General features: G+C 54.9%; 1 protein-coding gene across 1 annotated transcript in view; it reads left to right on the forward strand.

The window, feature by feature from the left end:
• Positions 1 to 9,267, forward strand: part of GREB1 (growth regulating estrogen receptor binding 1) — an 85,197-nt gene extending 75,930 nt beyond the window's left edge. The window contains exons 28-32 of the mRNA XM_058287633.1: positions 1,201 to 1,404; positions 2,860 to 2,995; positions 6,202 to 6,402; positions 6,827 to 6,965; positions 7,724 to 9,267. Coding sequence (XP_058143616.1) covers positions 1,201 to 1,404; positions 2,860 to 2,995; positions 6,202 to 6,402; positions 6,827 to 6,965; positions 7,724 to 7,887 — 844 coding nt within the window. The 3' untranslated portion in view covers positions 7,888 to 9,267. The remainder of the gene's footprint in view (positions 1 to 1,200; positions 1,405 to 2,859; positions 2,996 to 6,201; positions 6,403 to 6,826; positions 6,966 to 7,723) is intronic.
• Positions 9,268 to 17,847: the final 8,580 nt, after the last annotated feature.

Genomic DNA, 17,847 nt, shown 5'->3' on the forward strand with positions numbered 1-17,847 from the left:
GAGGACTAATTGTGATATGTAGATGCGTTTAGCATGTGGCAGGTATTGTGAGGCTTGTATGCAGATGCATTTATCACGTGAGGTGTGTTGTGAGGACTAATTGTGGTATGTAGATGCATTTAGCATGTGGCAGGTGTTGTGAGGATTGTGGTATGTAGGTGTGTTGAGCACGTGGGATGTGAGGTTATTGCACATCTCTGAACGGTGCCCCTGGAATTGTGCAGCAAAGCTTCAGGAGATAAACTTGAATCTGAACATTGCTGGTACAATGTTCACTTTTTTTGCCACAAGTGCTTCACTTAGGACTGCCTGATGATTTCTGATTATTTTTGGCTAGTTTTTTGAGAGACAGCGTTGGGTCTGTTTACCTCTTTGGGGTTAGTTTTCCCCTAATGGAATGATTATCATTCATCACTGTTCTTCTAGAAGATAAAAACGTTCCCCGACTGCAGCGCTGCCCTGGCCCTCGGGAGCAGTGGCTTGGCTTTGCCGTCAGCATCTCGAGATTTGGCCAGGGCCGTCCCTGAGGAGACGTGGCCCTCCCTCGGCCTCGGGCAGCACGCAGCGTCCCGGAGCCGGAGCTGGGTCCCTGTGGGGGGCGTGGCAGCTCCTCGTCGGGGCCCGCAGCACCAGGCTGCCCGCTCAGCGTGGACGTGCCCTGGCCCCTCCTGCCCCTCCAGCGTCCGTCCTCACGGACCTCAGACCCCACGGTGCCGGGCTGCCTGCTCAGTGTGCACGCTCCGCTGACTCCCGGCCGGAGACCCGCCCCGGCCCCTCCTGCCCCTGCCAGCGTCCATCCTCACGGACCTCAGACGCCAGGCGTGGGCTGGCGCCTCGCTCTCCACTCTCTCCCCTGGGGTTCCCAGTAGACAGTCGGTTCCTTCCCGCTTCACCTTCAGATCTGGAAAACGGGAGTGCGAGGGGGCTCGGCCTGCTGGGAGGCGCAGGCTTGGCGCAGGGAAGCTGCTTGGCACAGCCCGAGGGGCTGGGGGCTGGCTGTGCACCCCTTCCCTCTCCCGTGGGGATGAGGCCCGTGTCGTGGGGCCGCTGCGAGGATGGGCTAGTACGACACGGGGATGGGCTAGTATGATGCGCCCGCCGAGCGCAGAGCCCTGTTAGGGCCACGGGCCACGCCCTCGCTGAGCCACGAGGCCGGCTCGGCCACCGGCGCCTGGAGCTGACCCCCCGCCCCCCGAGCAGGGAGAGGAGCGTCTCCTTGAAGCACGTGCTGCAGCACATCGAGGCGGCCCCCGATGTCACCCAGTACGCCCTCATCGGTGTGCGGAAGTGGTCAAGCAAGACCCAGCCTGGCGCGGCGCGCGAGCCTTTCTCCCGCTGCCACGTCCACGACTTCGTCGTCCTCAACGTGGACCTGACCCAGAACGTGCAGTACAACCAGAACCGGTGAGCTCCCACCCCAGGCGCCCGTCGACTCAGCTCACGGCCCGAGGCCCCCGGCCCTGCAGAGCCCCCGCGAGCCGGGCCCCTGCCTGAGAGCGCAGCCTGCCTGGGCGTCTGCCCTGCGCGCCACTGGATTGGTGGAGGCACGCTTTGCCGGAGGCGCCCCGCGCCGTCTAGGGCGCGCACTGCAGCTGAGCTGCTCCAGCCCGCCTCCCTCGTAGGGCGGGGGGTTTCGAAGGCGCTGAAGGACGTGATGAGGTCACGCTCACAGCTGCTCCACGTACGAGCCACAGCGGCCCCCCTGCCGCGGGGAATTCGGCCACGCAGGGGTTTTGTGCTCCACCTCTGCTGGCAGTAGGCCCCGGCCTGAGACGGCCACCGAGTGTGGACCTGGCTCGGGGTCCTGGCCGCGCGCTGACCGCCCCAGCTCTACGAGGAGGCAGGCCTCGGTTCCTCCGCTCGGCTGTGCTCTGTGGCTGATACTTTCAGCTGGAGAGTTTCTGTGGTTTTCTTTCTTTTTTAAAGATTTATTTATTTATTTCTCTCCCCTCCCCCTACCCCAGTTGTCTGTTCTCTGTGTCTATAATTTGCTGCGTGTTCTTTGTCCGCTTCTGTTGGTGTCAGCAGCATGGGAATCTGTGTTTCTTTTTGTTGCGTCATCTTGTTGTGTCAACTCTCCGTGTGTGTGGCGCCATTCCTGGGCAGGCTGCACTTTCTCTCACGCAGGGCGGCTCTCCTTGCGGGGCTCACTCCTTGCGCGTGGGGCTGCCCTACGCGGGGGACACCCCTGCGTGGCAGGGCACTCCTTATGCGCATCAGCACTGCACATGGGCCAGCTCCACACGGGTCGAGGCAGCCCGGGGTTTGAACTGCAGACCTCCCATGTGGTAGGCGGACGCCCTAACCCCTGGGCCAAGTCCACCGCCTGTGGTTTTCTTTTTAATAAATATCCAAGGCTGGGTGTCGGGTCCTCCCCGGTGCGGAGTGTGGTGTGCACTCATGCAGGTGGCCCCGCGGTGCGCCCCCCGGCCCCAGCGTCTGCTGTCTGCCCCCACTTTGCTCTCCACGGAGGAGCCTTCAAGGCCCACCTGGGGTGGCCACCCCGCGTCCACCATGCGGCCACCCTGTGACCACCCCATGTCCACCATGTGTCCACCATGCATCCACCCCATGTCCACCCCATGTCCACCATGCGTCCACCCCACAACCACCCTGTGAACACCCCGCGACCACCTTGCGTCCATCATGTGTCCACCCCGCACCCACTCAGCATCCATCATGCATCCACCCCACGACCACCCCACGTCCACCCAGCGTCCATCATGCTTCCACCCCATGTCCACTCCACGACCACCCCGTGTCCATCATGTGTCCACCCCGCGTCTGCCCCCATCCACATCGCGTCCACCCCCGTCCACCCCCGTCCACCCCGCGACCGGCCGCTCTGGTTCTGAGCAGGTTCACGTGCGACGACGTGGACTTCAACCTGCGCGTGCACAGCTCAGGCCTCCTGCTCTGCCGGTTCAACCGCTTCAGCGTGATGAAGAAGCAGATCGCGGTGGGCGGGCACCGCGCCTTCCCCATCACGTCCACGGTGAGCGCCCGCGCGTGGGGGCTCGGCAGTGCTGGGGACCGTGGGGCGGCTCGAGGCTGGGGCAGTCAGAATCCTCGCTCGGCCTCAGCTGCCGGGATGCCGCGGTCGCCCCTCCCTGCACGGAGAAGCCCCTCCGTGCCCTGCCGCCTGCCCGGGCCCTCCCTGCGCTCGGGGGCTTTGCGGTGTGAACGTTTGCTCCCCGAGGGCAGGTAAGAGGCCAGGTCCTTCTGTGGGCCCGTGGCACGGGGCTGGAGTACGGTCAGCGGCCCTGCCCTGGCTTGGCCGTGCCGTGTGTCCACCAGCCAGCCTCAGGGGCGGTGAGAGACGCTGTGGATGTCTGTTCTTGCTGACCGGGCCTGGGGACGCTGGGTGGCCCTCAGCGAGCTCAGCGAGCTGTGCAGCCTGCTCAACTCTGCGGGGGGCTACCCCGAGCCCATCGCCAAAGCCCCTCTCGGTTCCTGACCCTCTCCCCCCTCAGAGCTTGCCTTGACCCAGCAGCTGCCTTCTCCAGCCCTCGTCCTGCCCTGAGCGGGACCACGACTGAGCTCAGGCACCGGCCGCGCCCTGCGCCCACCGCTCCCCACAGGCAGAGATGAACACCCCTGCCGGGAGCAAAAGCCCACCCTCGTTTCCCTTTCAAAGCAGCAGGACTTTCAAGAAGTCTGTATTTCCAGGAGGTCTTAGGAATCATTTAGTGAAGTTCCAAAAGAAAAAAATGTTATTTGAATTTGTATTCGATTTGTAGTTTAATTTAGAGATGGAGACCTTTACCATCTTAAGTCTTTGTCAAAGAGTCTGATGTGCCTTTCAAACTCATTTAATTTTTATGCCCTTCACCTTTTTTTTTTTTTTTTTAAGATACTGGGGTGTATTAGTCAGCCAAAGGGGTGCTGATGCCAGCTTACAGACACCAGACCATAAAGCACAAGTTACTTCCCTCACCAAAGTCTATTTGGAGCAGGATGGCTGCCGACGTCTGCCAGGGTTCAGGCTTCCTGGGCTCCTCCCTTCCGGGGTCTTGCTTCTCTCTGGGTTCAAGGTTCCTCTCTCCCCAGTGCTTGCTTCTTCTTGGGCTCAGGGTTCCCCTCTTCCTGGGACTTGCTTCTGTTTCCTCTGTGAGCTTATGTCCCAGGGCTCCAGCTTAAGTCTTCAGCATCAAACTCCAACATCAAAACTCCAACAGTAAAATCCTCCACTCTGTCCTTTGCTGCTTTTCACCGTGAGTCCCCACCCCATGGTGCCCTAATGACGTGGCCCAATCAAAGCCCTAGTCATAATTTAATCACGTCCAGGTGCAGACCAGATTACAAACCTAATCCAATATCCATTTTTGGAATTCATAACTATGTCACACTGATACACGGGGCCAGGGATTGATCCTGGGACCTCCCATGGGGGAAGCTGGCACGCAACCACTGAGTGTTGCTTTTGTTTGTCTGTCTGTCTTTAGGAGGCACTGGGAACCAAACCGGGGGCCTCCCGTGTGGAAAGCAGGTGCTCAACTGCTAGAGCCACATTTGCTTCCCTTTCAGTATCATTTTTTAAAAAATATTTATTTTCCCCCTTCTCCTCCCCTCCCCCTCCATGCTGCTTTTGCTGTCTGTGTCCATTCTCTGTGTGATCTTCTGGATCTCTTTCTCTGTGTCTTCTCTTCCCGTCTTTCTCTTCTAGGAGTCACCAGGATTCGATCCTGGGGACCTCTGATGTGGAGAAACGTTCCCTGTCACCTGCACCACTTCAGGTCCCGGTCTCTGCTGTGCTTCACCTTGACTCCCCCCTTTGTCTCTCTGTTGTTGTGTCGTCATCTTACTACATGTGGGCGCTGGCTCACTGCGCGGGCACCCGTGCGGCCGCTCGGCTCACCGTGCGGGCACTGGCTCGCCGTGCAGGCACACGTTCTTTCCTTCTTCACCAGGAGGCCCCAGGGATCAAACCCAGGTCTGCCCATAGGTAGGCGGAGGCCCTGTCATTTTTAAAGAACATTTTATGTATCTTCTTAGATTAACTCTTTGGTATTTTATCTTTATCCCTATGTTAAACATGATCTTATTTTCCATTACGCTTAATTGATAGTACATGACACATGGATATACATATGAAATCCAGGAAGCCTTCATGATATTTCACTGAGTGGAATAACTCATTGGTCCTCCTTTGCTCATTAAACACTGACACCCACTCTGAGGCAGGGATAGGAAGTGGTAAAGGGTGGACTGGACTCCCCTATGGAGGCGCACACAGCCCGGCAGCCGAGGCAGGCGCTAAATACCGCGTTAACCGTCGGGACCGTGCTGGAAGGGTGAGGGGCGGCAGCAGGGAGACCTGCCCTAGCTGGGGGTGTCGTGGTCCCCGAGGACGCACAGCGCAGGAGCGAGGAAGCAGCGTCCTGGCAAGGAGCCACCGTCCAGGCCTGGTGAAGGCGTGGGGGGGCCTGGGCAAGGTGGGGCTGGACCCTGGAGCGAGGCCAGCGTGGCGAGATGCTGGCGGCGTGAGGGCGACGGCCGAGAGGCGGTGGGCGCAGCTGGGCGCGGCGAGGGGGTGGCTCCCTGGGCGGAGACGGGCAGGCTCGCCAGCTGCGGGCTCAGGTCAGGGAGACCAGCTGGGGGCCAGGCCCAGAGCTGGGGAGAAGGGCACGAGAGCCCTCGCGTCTCTTGGGCTTTCCTAGACCAGAGCGCCAATTTTCTGCACATAACAGTGGGTGTCTGCAACTTACTCATCACTCTGGTTCACACGTTCTGCCTTGGTAAAACCTAAGTTTTCTGAACAGAGATCCTCTTCTTAGAGTACACGTGCTCAGTCCACGTCACTGCCCTGTGCTACAGGCTCTGCTTCCAGCCTCCATAACTGGGCCATCCCTGTCCCCTTGGGTCCCTGCCTAGAGGCCTGTGGAGGGCCGTCTCCTCAGGGCAAGCCCGTCGCCTCCTCAGGACAGCAGAGGCCTGAGGCCCATGGTCTCCCACACAGGCGAGCCCGGACGGCAGAGGCCTGAGGCCCGTGGTCTCCCACACAGGCGAGCCCGGACGGCAGAGGCCTGAGGCCCGTGGTCTCCCACACAGGCGAGCCCGGACGGCAGAGGCCTGAGGCCCGTGGTCTCCCACACAGGCGAGCCCGGATGGCAGAGGCCTGAGGCCTGTGGTCTCCCACACAGGCGAGCCCGTCGCCTCCTCAGGACGGCAGAGGCCTGAGGCCCGTGGTCTCCCACACAGGTCACTGATAACCCCGTGGCCGTGGTCCCGGCCCAGTACATCTGTGCCCCGGACAGCAAGCACACGTTTCTCGCAGCCCCGGCCCAGCTCCTGCTCGAGAAGTTCCTCCGGTACCACAGCCACCGCTTCTTCCCCCTCTCACTGAAGAAGTACAACCACCCGGTGCTGTCCGTCGACTGTTACCTCAACCTGGGGCCTCAGGTAACTCTCAGAGGGCCGCTGGCCAATCCGTGAACCAGAGAAATTTTTACAACAGAACCCAGGGCTCTGAGCTGTAATTCCTCAGCTACTTCGTCTCAGGTCCTTATCCCCAATTTACAGATGATAAAATTAAGACTCAGAATTTAAATGGCTTTCGCAGAACAATAAATTGTAAGTCAAATCCAATTCTGATGCCAAAACATTTTTGGTTCTCAAATGATTAATGAGCAGATAATCTGGATAAGTCTTTCTGAATTGATTTTTAACATAGAGATGTAGAAATTACGTTAAAATATTGCTCCTGCCCCCACCCCCACCCCTGATTTTGACCAAGTGGTTAGTAGCTATGATTCAAATCTCTGGCGTAACGTTTGTGTGTATTTCGTGGAAGACAACGCGCTCTTGTGACTCCCTTCCTTTCCAGATTTCGGTGTGTTATGTGAGCTCCCGGCCCCACTCCTCCAACGTCAGCTGCCCCGACGTGGAGTTCAGTGGGCTCCTGCTGTACCTCTGTGACGCCTTCGTGGGGGCCAGCTTCTTGAAAAAGTTCCACTTTCTGAAAGGTGACTGCCCACTCCCGGGCTGGGCCCTGCCTCGGTTGCCTCCAGGCTCCTGGCACCCTTGAGGAGGTGCCCTGGGTCTTGTCCTTGCCCTTGGGGAAACTGAGGCCCAGGGAGGGAAGTGACTGCCCCCAGCCTCGGGGGAGGTGCGGTAAGGGGGCTCGGGGCTCCCCACTCCTCTGTCCCCGTCGGGGCTGAACCCAGTGCTCTTTCCGGAGGTGACAGCAGGCGTCCTCCCCTTCCCAGCTCCGTCACGGTCCTCGTGCTCGAAACCAGAGCCTGTCTCCTCTCCTCGGGCCGCGAGCACCTCTGCGCCCGCTCTCACCTTTCTCCTTCTGTTGCTTGTTTACATTAGAGGGACAGACTGCTCGTCCTGGTGCCTTTGAAAAGCTGTGTCCAGTCTGTTGGGCTCCCTTGCTTGTCCTTCACCAGACCTTCCTCTTCAGCGGCTCTCCACGGAGCCGGCGTCTCCGGGGCCTTGGGCAGTGCTCAGAGGCTCCCTCGAGCCACGGGGCGGGCGCAGGGGGAAGGTGGGCTGCACCGGCCAGAGGTGGAGGGGCTGCCGGGGGGCAGGGGCGGGAGTCGGGGCGGCCAGCAGGCGCCTTGCTGGTCTCTCGTCCGCTCCTGTTCGGCCTCCACGCTCCCGCTGGCCGCGCCACTGAATTCCACTCGCGCGTTCCGTCTTGCTAAGAGCACGAAGCTCTCCAAGAGAACGGGCAGCGCCAGGCCAGCTCTCCTCATGTCTGCCGTCGTCCCTGCAGGTGCGACCCTGTGCGTCATCTGCCAGGACCGGAGCTCCCTCCGCCAGACCGTGGTCCGCCTGGAGCTGGAGGACGAGTGGCAGTTCCGCCTGCGCGACGAGTTCCAGACCGCCAACGCCCAGGAGGACAGGCCTCTCTTCTTCCTGACGGGTCGGCACATCTGAGGCGGGCGCGGATTTCCGGAGGAGCGGTGCGCAGGCGCTCGTGGCCCTGAGGCTGAGGGGAGTCGCGGCGCCGGGGGGCGTTAGGACTGGAGTGGACCCCCAGCCTGTCCCCCGCCAGCCCCGGGCAGAACTCCCAGGGAGCCGAGGCCCAGAGCGGACAGCGAGGGGCTGGCAGGAGCGCAGCACGTGGCTTCGGGCCGCGCCACGGCTCGTTTCATGAAGAACCAGCTCCCGATCACGCGCTTCCACCAACCAGCTTGAATTTTCCCTCAGCCCAGAAGATTCCGCCTGCGGAGGCGCCCTGCGTCCCCAGATCTGGCTTCAGCTAAGCGGAGTCCTGTAACTGACGAAAAGCGGAATTCCAAACGAACATTTTAAATGTCCAAGGCTGGAACGAGGAAAAGCTAAGAATTCGGTCATTTAATAGGAATTATTTAACTCTCTACGAGTTCTATTTTTAGAAGTTGCCCAACATCATCAAATTTAATAAAGAAAAACAAGCTGTTTTACATCAGAGCAAATAGGACTCGATTAAAATAGTGTAGGGTGAATACCTTACCTCTTAGAAAGGGCAAAAATGGAAAGCAGCTCCCTTTGAACCAAAGCAGTCTAGGAAGGAAACGAGGGTTGCAGAGGTTGATCTTAAGAGCTAGAATTTGCCTGACAAAGAGGCACAAACCAACCAACCGTGCACACGATGGTGAAGTCCTTGTAAGAGGCGGCTCCCGCCTCCTTCCTCCAGGCCCGTCCTGCAGTCCTCCAAGAGCTAATCAACGTGGTTCCTTCCGGGAGATTCTCACCTGACCAGGGCAAGAGGGAGAAGGCAGGGCCACCCGCACACCCGCCGGGGCCTGCCAGAGGCTTCCGCGCCACGCGTCTTGCCACCCCTGGCCAGGTGCTCTACTGTGACCATCTCAGTTATTCCTTCCAGCACCTGCCTGTGTTTAGAATCATCCTCCCCGTCTGCAAGATGAGACTGAGATGCCGACAGTGCACCTGAGCAAGACCACGTGCCCCGAGAGCAGCAGGGCGCAGCTCAGCTGGCTTCTGAACCCAGAGCCCACGTCCCCACCAGCTGCTGTGGCTGGCCGTCACTGAAGGGAAGTTGAAAGGTGCAACACTGCTCAGCCTACGCTTGCTCATTCAGAGGCGCATCATCAGACTGCTTTCTTAGGCACCCATTTGGTCATTTGTAAGCTCTCTAATGGACAACAAACCAAGAAGAGTTTATTTTAAAAGATGATGCCAAAGAGTCAGTATCAATCTTTTCCCTCAGATAAAAAGTCCATGAGGATAAAAGATTTCGATCAATGTTTATAAAATGATCACTTTATAAATGTCATTATTCCTATTTTGGAATAAAAACTTTCTTTCATCATATTTGTCTTTTGTAAAGAGCAGTTTCTGTGCAGTTCTCCCCATATTAATAGTTAATTTAAACTTGAAAAAAAAAGAGTCTTATCTGTTCCAGGCTAACAAATAAAAGTTACAGTGCACTTCCTCTTTCCTTGGTGTGTCTCTCTGGCTTGTCTGAGGGCACAGGGTGCGGCCGGTGGCCCTGGGCTGGCATCCGAGATGGGCGGCGGGATGGTGAGGAGGTGTGGGCAGGGAGCGCCAGGCCCTCCACCGGGACAGCCGCTGCGCTAGCAGGAACTGCCGTAACTGTTTTGAAACTTTGGAATCTGGTGGAACCTTTCTGTACCCAGAGAGTTGGGAGGAAGAGGCTGGCAAATCCCACAAACATGGCGACCATCTGGCCCCCTGCAGCTGCGGCCCACCCCCCAGCCACGTGGTGGGCGGCAGAGGGTCCGCAGCGGGTGCCAGCCCTGCCCTCTGGGCTCGGGGCCTCTGGGACCGTTTCCGAGGGTGGCCCTCAGGGCCGAAAGTCGTGGAAGGAGCTCCTGGGCCCCTGCTGGCCTCCCAGGCCTGTCCCCCCGCCCCCCCTAGAGGGGACCCAGAAGCCCCGGGGTGCGCTGGCGTGCCCGAGTGTCCGCGCCCCGCTCTCGGAGGAAGTCCTCACTCGACTGCCCTCCTGGAGCTTGTCCCGGAGGCCGAGAAGCAGCTGGCAGACGACGCGTCACCCAACTCCCGTACTCTAACTGGAATTCCTAAGGCCGCCGCGAGCACCGCCCGGGAAAGACGCGGGCTCCAGGGGGCCGTCTGCATCCCGAGACACGCTGCACGGCGAGAGAATGGAGGCGCCGAGCCTTGTCCAGCAGCAGATTCCTGTAAAACAAGCATAATTAAACTATCAGAAGCGAGATCGTGTTGTTTTCAGGGCATTAAAACCAGATGCCTGAGACGGCAGGGGACGAGCCACACAGACAAGCTCCCGAGGAAGCTGGAGAGCTGAAGTTCCGGTGAGAGGGCCCCAGGGGCAGGGGGAAAGCCCCTTCTCCCCAGCCCTCGGCCGCCACGGGCCTGCTGTCTGCCCGTTGTGCCACCTGGACTGCTCCCTGCTCCTCTGGGCCCTTCCTGCAGAGCTGTCTCCCTAACAAGGAACCTGCCAACATGTAACCCGTTGACGTGCTGCTTCCTCTCCCCCCACGGTGGTGGGAATTTGGTAGACGTGGAGTGCTGCATCCTCAGAGCCCTGGACATACTGGCCTGTGGTGGGCACTGATTAAAAGCCCATGGATGAACTGGCGAAGGAACGAATGGGACATAAGTCTTAGAGGATCTCGGCATGGGTGGTGGGGTGGGTGGGTGACGGAGGAGCTGAAAAATAGGGAAATTGAGCTAAAATTCTTGGCTTGCTGGGGCAGGAGTGATTAATATGTTAGTGGAAAAGACAATTATGTATAATAAACCAGAAGAAAAGAAACAGGGTATCTAACATCGAAAACATTCAGGGGAAAACAGTAAATATGAAATGGATTAATTCATTGTATGGCAAGAACAGGTTGTGGGGCAGAGAAATAAGGCTGGAGAATAGAAACAAAATGAGATGACAGGAATACATCCAAACAATAATAAAAATAAACATCAATGGGCTAAATTGACCTAATAACAGACTGAAGCTCTGGGTTAACAAACCTAATCAGAATAAGGTATAATATTTTTAAAAAATTGGCAAAGAGAAATATGTCTACCCTTATGCCAGTTCCATGCTGTTTTGACCATTTTAGCTTTGTTATATGCTTTAAAGTCAGTCTGAGTCCTCCAACTTCATGCCTCTTTTTCAAGATGTTTTTTGCTATTCGAGGCCCCTTACCCTTCCACATATATTTGATAACTGGCCTTTCCCTTTCTGTAAATTATTGGAATCATTTGTATCGCATTGAATCTGTAAATCAATTTGGGTAGAATTAACACCTTGACAATATTTAGTCTTCCAATCCATGAACACAGAATGTCCTGTATTTAGGTCTTCTTGACCTTTATGTCTTTTAGCAATGTTTTGTCGTTTTCCATGTATAAGTTCTTTACATTCTTGGTTAAATTTATTCCTAGATAATTTGTTTCTTTTAGTTGCTATTGTAAATGGAATTTTTTCTTGATTTCCTCCTCAGATTGCTCACTGCTACTGTATAGAAACACTACTGATTTTTGTGTGTTGATCTTCTATCCTGCCTGTTTGCTAAATTCATTTATTAGCTCTAGTGCTTTGTTGTAGACATTTCAGGACTTTCTATGTATAGGAACATGCCATCTGTGAAGAGTGAGAGTTCACCTCTTCCTTTCCAATTCAGATGCCTTTTTGTTTGTTTGTTTGCTTTTGTTGCCTATTTGCCTAACTGCTGTGGCTAGAAATTCTAGCACAGTGTTGAGTATCAGTGGTGACAGTGGGCATCCTTGTCTTATTCCAGATCTTAGAAAGTTTCCAATCCTTCAATACTGAGCTCGATGTTAGCTGTGGGTTTTTCATATATGCCTTTTTTCATATTGAGGAAGTTTCCTTCTAACCTATCTTTCAGAGAATTTTTATCAAGAGAGGATGCTGGATTTTGTTAAATGCCTTTTCTGTGTCAATCAAGATGATCGTGTGATTTCCCCCCTTCAATTTGTTAATGCGGTATATTAAATACATTGATTTTCTTGTGTTGAACCACCCTTGCATACCTGGGATAAAATCTATTTGATCATGGTGCATAATTCTTTTAATGTGCTGTTGAATTCAATTTGCAAGTATTTTGTTGAGGATTTTTGCATATATATATATTCATTAGAGAGATTGGTCTATGATTTTCTTATAGTATCTTTATCTGGCTTTGGTATTTGGGTGATGTTGACCTCATAGAATGAGTTTGGTAGTGTTTTTTCCTATTTAATTTTTTGGAAGAGTTTGCACAAGATTGGAAACAGATCATCTTTGAATGAAAGGTAGAATTCACCAGTGAAACTATCTGTTCCTTAGCTTCTCTTTTTTTTTTTTTTTAAATGACTGGTTCAATGTTTTTACTTTTGGTTTGCTGAGGTCTTTTATTTCTTCTGGGGTCAGTGTAGATTGTTCGTGTGTTTCTAGGAATTTGTCCATTTTGCCTACATTGTCTAGTTTGTTAGCTTACTGTTGTTCAAAACATCCTCTTATGATCACTTTTATTTTCTGTGGGATCAGTAGTAATGTCTCTGTCATTTCTGATTTTCTTTATTTGCATCTTCTCTCTTTTTTTTGTCAGTTTAGCTAAAGGTTTGTCACTTTTATTGATCTTCTCAAAGAACCAACTTTTCATTTTGTTGATTCTCTCTGTTATTTTTTCATTCTCAATTGCACTTATTCCTTCTCAATCTTTGTTATTTCTTTCCTTCTACTGTTCTTTTTGTAGTTCTTCCAGCTCTGCAGTTAGGTCTTTGATTTTAACTCTTTCTTCCTTTTTTATGTGAGCATTTAGGGCTATAAACTTCCATCTCTGCACTACCTTCACTGTATCCCATAAGTTTTGATATGTTGTGTTCTCATTTTCATTCAAGGTATTTACTGATTTCTCATGTGATTTCTTCTTTGACCCACTGGTTGTTTAAATGCATGTTGTTTAAACTCCATGTATTTGTGCATTTTCCAGTTCTCCACCTGTTATTGATTTCCAACCTCATTCCATAGTCGAAGAAGTACTTTTCAATCTTTTTAAATTTATTGAGACTTGTTTTGTGACCAACATGTGGTCTATCCTGGAGAATGATCCGTGGACATTTGAGAAGAATGTATGTCCTGCTGTTTTGGGGTCCAATGTTCTGTATATGTCTGTTATGTCTAGTTCATTTATCTTATTCAAGTTCTTTATTTCCTTATTTAGTCTCTGTAGATATTGTATCTATTGATGAGACTGGTATACTGAAGTCTCCCAACTATTATGATAGAGACATCTATTTCTCCCCTCAGTTTTGCCAGTGTTGGCCTCGTGTATTTGGGGGCACCATGGTTAAGTGTGTAAATATTTATGATTTGTATTTTCTTGGTCGATTGCCCCTTTTATTAATATATAGTGTCCTTCTTTGTCTCTAAACAGTTTGTTAGAGGAACTCAACCTAATAGACCTACACAGAACATAAACAGTTTTGCATTCCAAGTCTGTTTTGTCTGACTGTGTGACTACCTCAGCTCTTTCTGGGATACTGTTTGTGTGGAATATCTTTTTCCAGCCCTTCGCTTTCAACCCATATGGGTCTAAGGTGAGTTTCTTGTAGAAAGCCTATAGTCAGGTCATACATTTTTATCCATTCTGCCATGCCAATCTGTGTCTTTGATTGGGAAGTTTAATCCATTAACATTCAGTGTTATTACTCTAAAGGCAGGACTTCAGCCATTTGGTCCTTTGGTTTTTATATGTCATATATACACACACATACACATACATACATTCATTTTTGGCCTCTCTTTTTCCCGTTTAGTTACCCTTACTGATAAACTTCATTTCCACACTTTATTCCATGCATGTCCCTCTGGTTTTTTCCTTCCAGCCTGCAGAACTCCTTTATGTATCTCTGGAACAGCATGTCTCTGTCAATGAATTCTCTCAGTTTTTGTTTGTGAATATTTAAACTTTCCCTCATTTCTCAAGGACAGTTTTGCTGGATAAAGAATTTTTGGCTGTAAGTTATTCTCTTTCAGTGCCTTAAATTTATCCCAGCACTCCTCTTGCCTCCACAGCTTTTGAGGAGAAATCAGCACTTAGTCTTATTGTGGTTTGCTTGTATGTGACAAATCACCATGACTCAAATACATCTAGACCCTCTAAGGTAACCTGACAGAAAATTAATCCAGCAGGAAATTCACCGCTTAGCAGTAGAGAAGAAAGTACCCAAAAGAGAGGAGAGGCCATCGGCTACACCCAGCAGAAGCCTGGAGAAGGAACTGGAAAGAAAAACTTGCTGCTATCAAAACCACATTCTGTCCTATGGGAAAAAACACATGAAAGTTGGATGGTAGCTCCACCAGTGGAAGAAAGCTCAAGAAGCTCAGAATGGAAAAAACGCAGACCAATGTTTGGAAGCAGAATTGAGGCCCAGCCTCCCCAGCGCCGTTTTTTCCCACCCTGGCACAGAATGGGAGGACCCGCACCCCCCAGGAGAGTGAGTGGCCAGCATGTGGAGACGGCCTGAGGGCCCGAGCGGCCACTCCCAGCCTGTCTCTTAAGCAGTTAGGACTGTTATGCATGTCATCTACCTGCTGGTACTGAGCTTTATAGAACAGTATTTCCTAAGATATTATCCTTTTTAAAAGATGATTTTAATATATTTCTTACGGATACATGACATCAACTTCATTAACCCTTCTACAATTAGTTAAGTACCATATTTGGGCTGAAACAAAAGTGGAACAAAAAGTTCCATTCTTACTTTTGCCAACATTGAACTGGAGCATGTCCAGGTGAAGCCCATTTCTCCACATGTGGAGCTGCTGGTCGGAATGTGCAAAAATAGCAATATTTATCTCAGTACATTCTGTAGGGTTTTTTTTTTTCATTATTTTTAAAATTTTATTTTTAATATATTTTTATTTTAAAAAGATACATAGATGACACAAAATGTTACATTAAAAAATATAGGAGGTTCCTATTTGCCCCACTCCCCCCACCCCCACTTTTCCCACATCAACAACTTCTTTCATTAGTCTGGCACATTCATTGCATTTGGTGAACACATTTTGGAGCACTGCTATACAGCATGGATTATAGTTTGCATGTAGTTTACCCTCTATCCCAGTCCATTCAGTGGGTTATGGCAGGATATATAATGTCCTGCATCTGTCCCTGCAGTATCGTTCAAGACAACTCCAAGTCCCGAAAATGCCCCCATATCACACCTCCTTTTCCTTCTCCCTGCCCTCAGCAACTCCTGTGGCCACTGTCCCCAAATCAGTGAGTCAGCCATTATGGAGGACAGTTTGGTGGTTCCTCAAAAACTAGCCATAGATCTGCTATACAGCTCAGCCATTCCACTGCTGGGTTTATACCCAGAAGAACTGAAAACAAGGACATGAACCAGTATCTGCCCACCAATGTTCACAGCAGCATTAGCATTTCCAAAAGTTGGAATCAACCCATATGCCCATCAACAGAGGAATGGATAAACAAAATGCGGTATATACAATCCTCAGCTGTAAGAAGGAATAGATTATTAACACATGGGAAAACATGGATGAATCTTGAGGACCTTATGTTGAGTGAAGCAAGCCAGGCATTGAAGGACAAATACATGACCTCTCTGATATGAAATAAGCAAATTGAGCCATTTCAGAGAGCTGAAGACTGGAAGATAGGCTTACAGGAAATGGGGAGAGGAAGGTTGTGAGCCAATGCCCACATGGGCGAAATCTATGATAAGTGGAGTAAGTAGTTGTTCAGGGAACGGAGGAGACGGGGGCATAAGGGTACTATCGGGAGGGCTTTGCGGCTTGAGGGCGACCTGGGTTGGGAGGATGGGTTAGATGGTGCATGGGACTGGGAGGGTTTGAGGTGAGCAGGTGAACATGGGAGATGGTTGGGTATGTGGCTGAAACTATAATTTGAGTAAACTCTTTAGAAATATAATAAGGAAGGGTTGCAGGTTTAAGGTGTTTGACGGGAGCATCGGCACAGGGGCACCTGGGCAGGCGTCTAGGCAGTGTGAGGCTCCTCTTGTCACAGTGTGTTACATCAGTGGGTGGAGACCCACACAATGAGCGGGAAGGTGTACCCCATCCTGGGGAGGCCCCTCCCCACAGAGGAGACGTGTCTCTAGAGCATGGGTGTCCCCCGGTGGGGAGGACGGACCAGTGCGCCAGGCCCTCCGCCGTGTTGCAGGTGTCTGTGCGTCTGGTGCTTCAGGCAGTGAAGCTTGGCTGTCCCTGTGGGGGGCAGAGAACAGATGGAAGGGGGGTGGCTGGAGGCAATGGGGGTGCTCTGCAGAATCGTGCAGTGATGCGTCCAGGCCTGATAGGTTTTTAAAACAAGGCCCCCAAACCTCTAAAACCAACAAAAAATACACTGCCTGCTAAACTGCGTGATATTTTATTTTAGCCTGAATTCATAGGTCAGCTTAGGGAGAGCCGGCGAGTACTTGTTTCTCTTGCTTACTATGGAAAGGTTTTCCTCTAAGGAAAAGCCCAAGACCTCTCTACAGTTCTCGCCTCACCCCAGTGGAGACCAGGGCCCGGAGCGTGGTTCAGGCGCCCACCACCGCTGAGCCCGCAGACCAGGCGCGTCGGACGCCGGCGCTCGGCGAGGGCAGGGCCGCGGGGCCAGCTCCGAAGGAGGGCGGGTGCGCTGCGGCGCGGGAGGCGGGGAGGGGGCGGTGCCCTCGGGGGGAGCAGGGGAGGGGGGGCGGTGCCCTCGGGGGGAGCAGGGGAGGCGGGGGGGGGGCGCGGTGCCCTCGGGGGGAGCAGGGGAGGGGGGGCGCGGTGCCCTCGGGGGGAGCAGGGGAGGCGGGGGGGGGGGGGGGCGCGGTGCCCTCGGGGGGGGAGCAGGGGAGGGGGGGCGCGGTGCCCTCGGGGGGAGCAGGGGAGGACGGCGGGGGGCGGCCGGTGCCCTCGGGGAGAGCAGGGGAGGGGGGGCGGTGCCCTCGGGGGGAGCAGGGGAGGCGGGGGGCGCGGTGCCCTCGGGGGGGAGCAGGGGAGGGGGGGCGCGGTGCCCTCGGGGGGAGCAGGGGGGGGCGCGGTGCCCTCGGGGGGAGCAGGGGAGGGGGGGCGCGGTGCCCTCGGGGGGAGCAGGGGAGGCGGGGGGGGGGGCGCGATGCCCTCGGGGGGGAGCAGGGGAGGGGGGGCGCGGTGCCCTCGGGGGGAGCAGGGGAGGGGGGGCGCGGTGCCCTCGGGGGGAGCAGGGGAGGGGGGGGGCGCGGTGCCCTCGGGGGGAGCAGGGGAGGCGGGGGGCGGTGTCTTCGGGGTGGGCAGGGGAGGCGGGGGGGGGGGGCGGTGTCCTGGGGGGCGCAGGGAGCAGCGGGGAGCAGAGCGGAGGCCCTGGGCGCAGAGCAGACCCGCGCCCGCCAGGTCGGCGCCCTCCACCTGCGCCCCCCCGCCCCGCCCCGCGCAGGCGCGCTGCGTCCCCAGGCCGGGTCAGAGCAGCGGGCGCGGGGGCTGCAGGGCCAGTCGGGTCTGAGGCCCGCTGACGCCCCCCTGTAGGGGCTGCGACGGGGAGCGCGGGGGGCAGCCCGAGGCCCTCCCGCTGGAGCTGCCGCCGCGTCCCCGCCAGGCCCGGGAGGCCGGGGGCCCGGGGACGCGAGGAGGTGGGGGGGGCGGGGGGGGGGGGACCGCGGGAGGCCAGGGGGTCCCGGGAAGGGCGGAGGGCGCGAGCAGGCGGGGGTGGGGGGCCCGGGGCCGCGCGGAGGCGGGGGTGGGGAGGCCGGGGCGCAGGCCACGCGGAGCCGCCACCGCGCGCCCGGGACAGCCTGGCCGGAGGCGCCCCTCGGGCCCGCGGACCCTCCTGGCCGTGAGCCCGCCCACGCCGCGGGACGGGGTCTGCCCGCGTGGGCGCCCTGGGCGCTGCCCTGAGCCCGCACCCTCGCCTCTGCTCGGGGCCGGGGGAAGCGCCCCTGGGGCAGGCGGGC

This window comes from Dasypus novemcinctus, chromosome 25 (genome assembly GCF_030445035.2).
Source record: "Dasypus novemcinctus isolate mDasNov1 chromosome 25, mDasNov1.1.hap2, whole genome shotgun sequence".
Taxonomy (NCBI): Eukaryota; Metazoa; Chordata; class Mammalia; order Cingulata; family Dasypodidae; genus Dasypus; species Dasypus novemcinctus.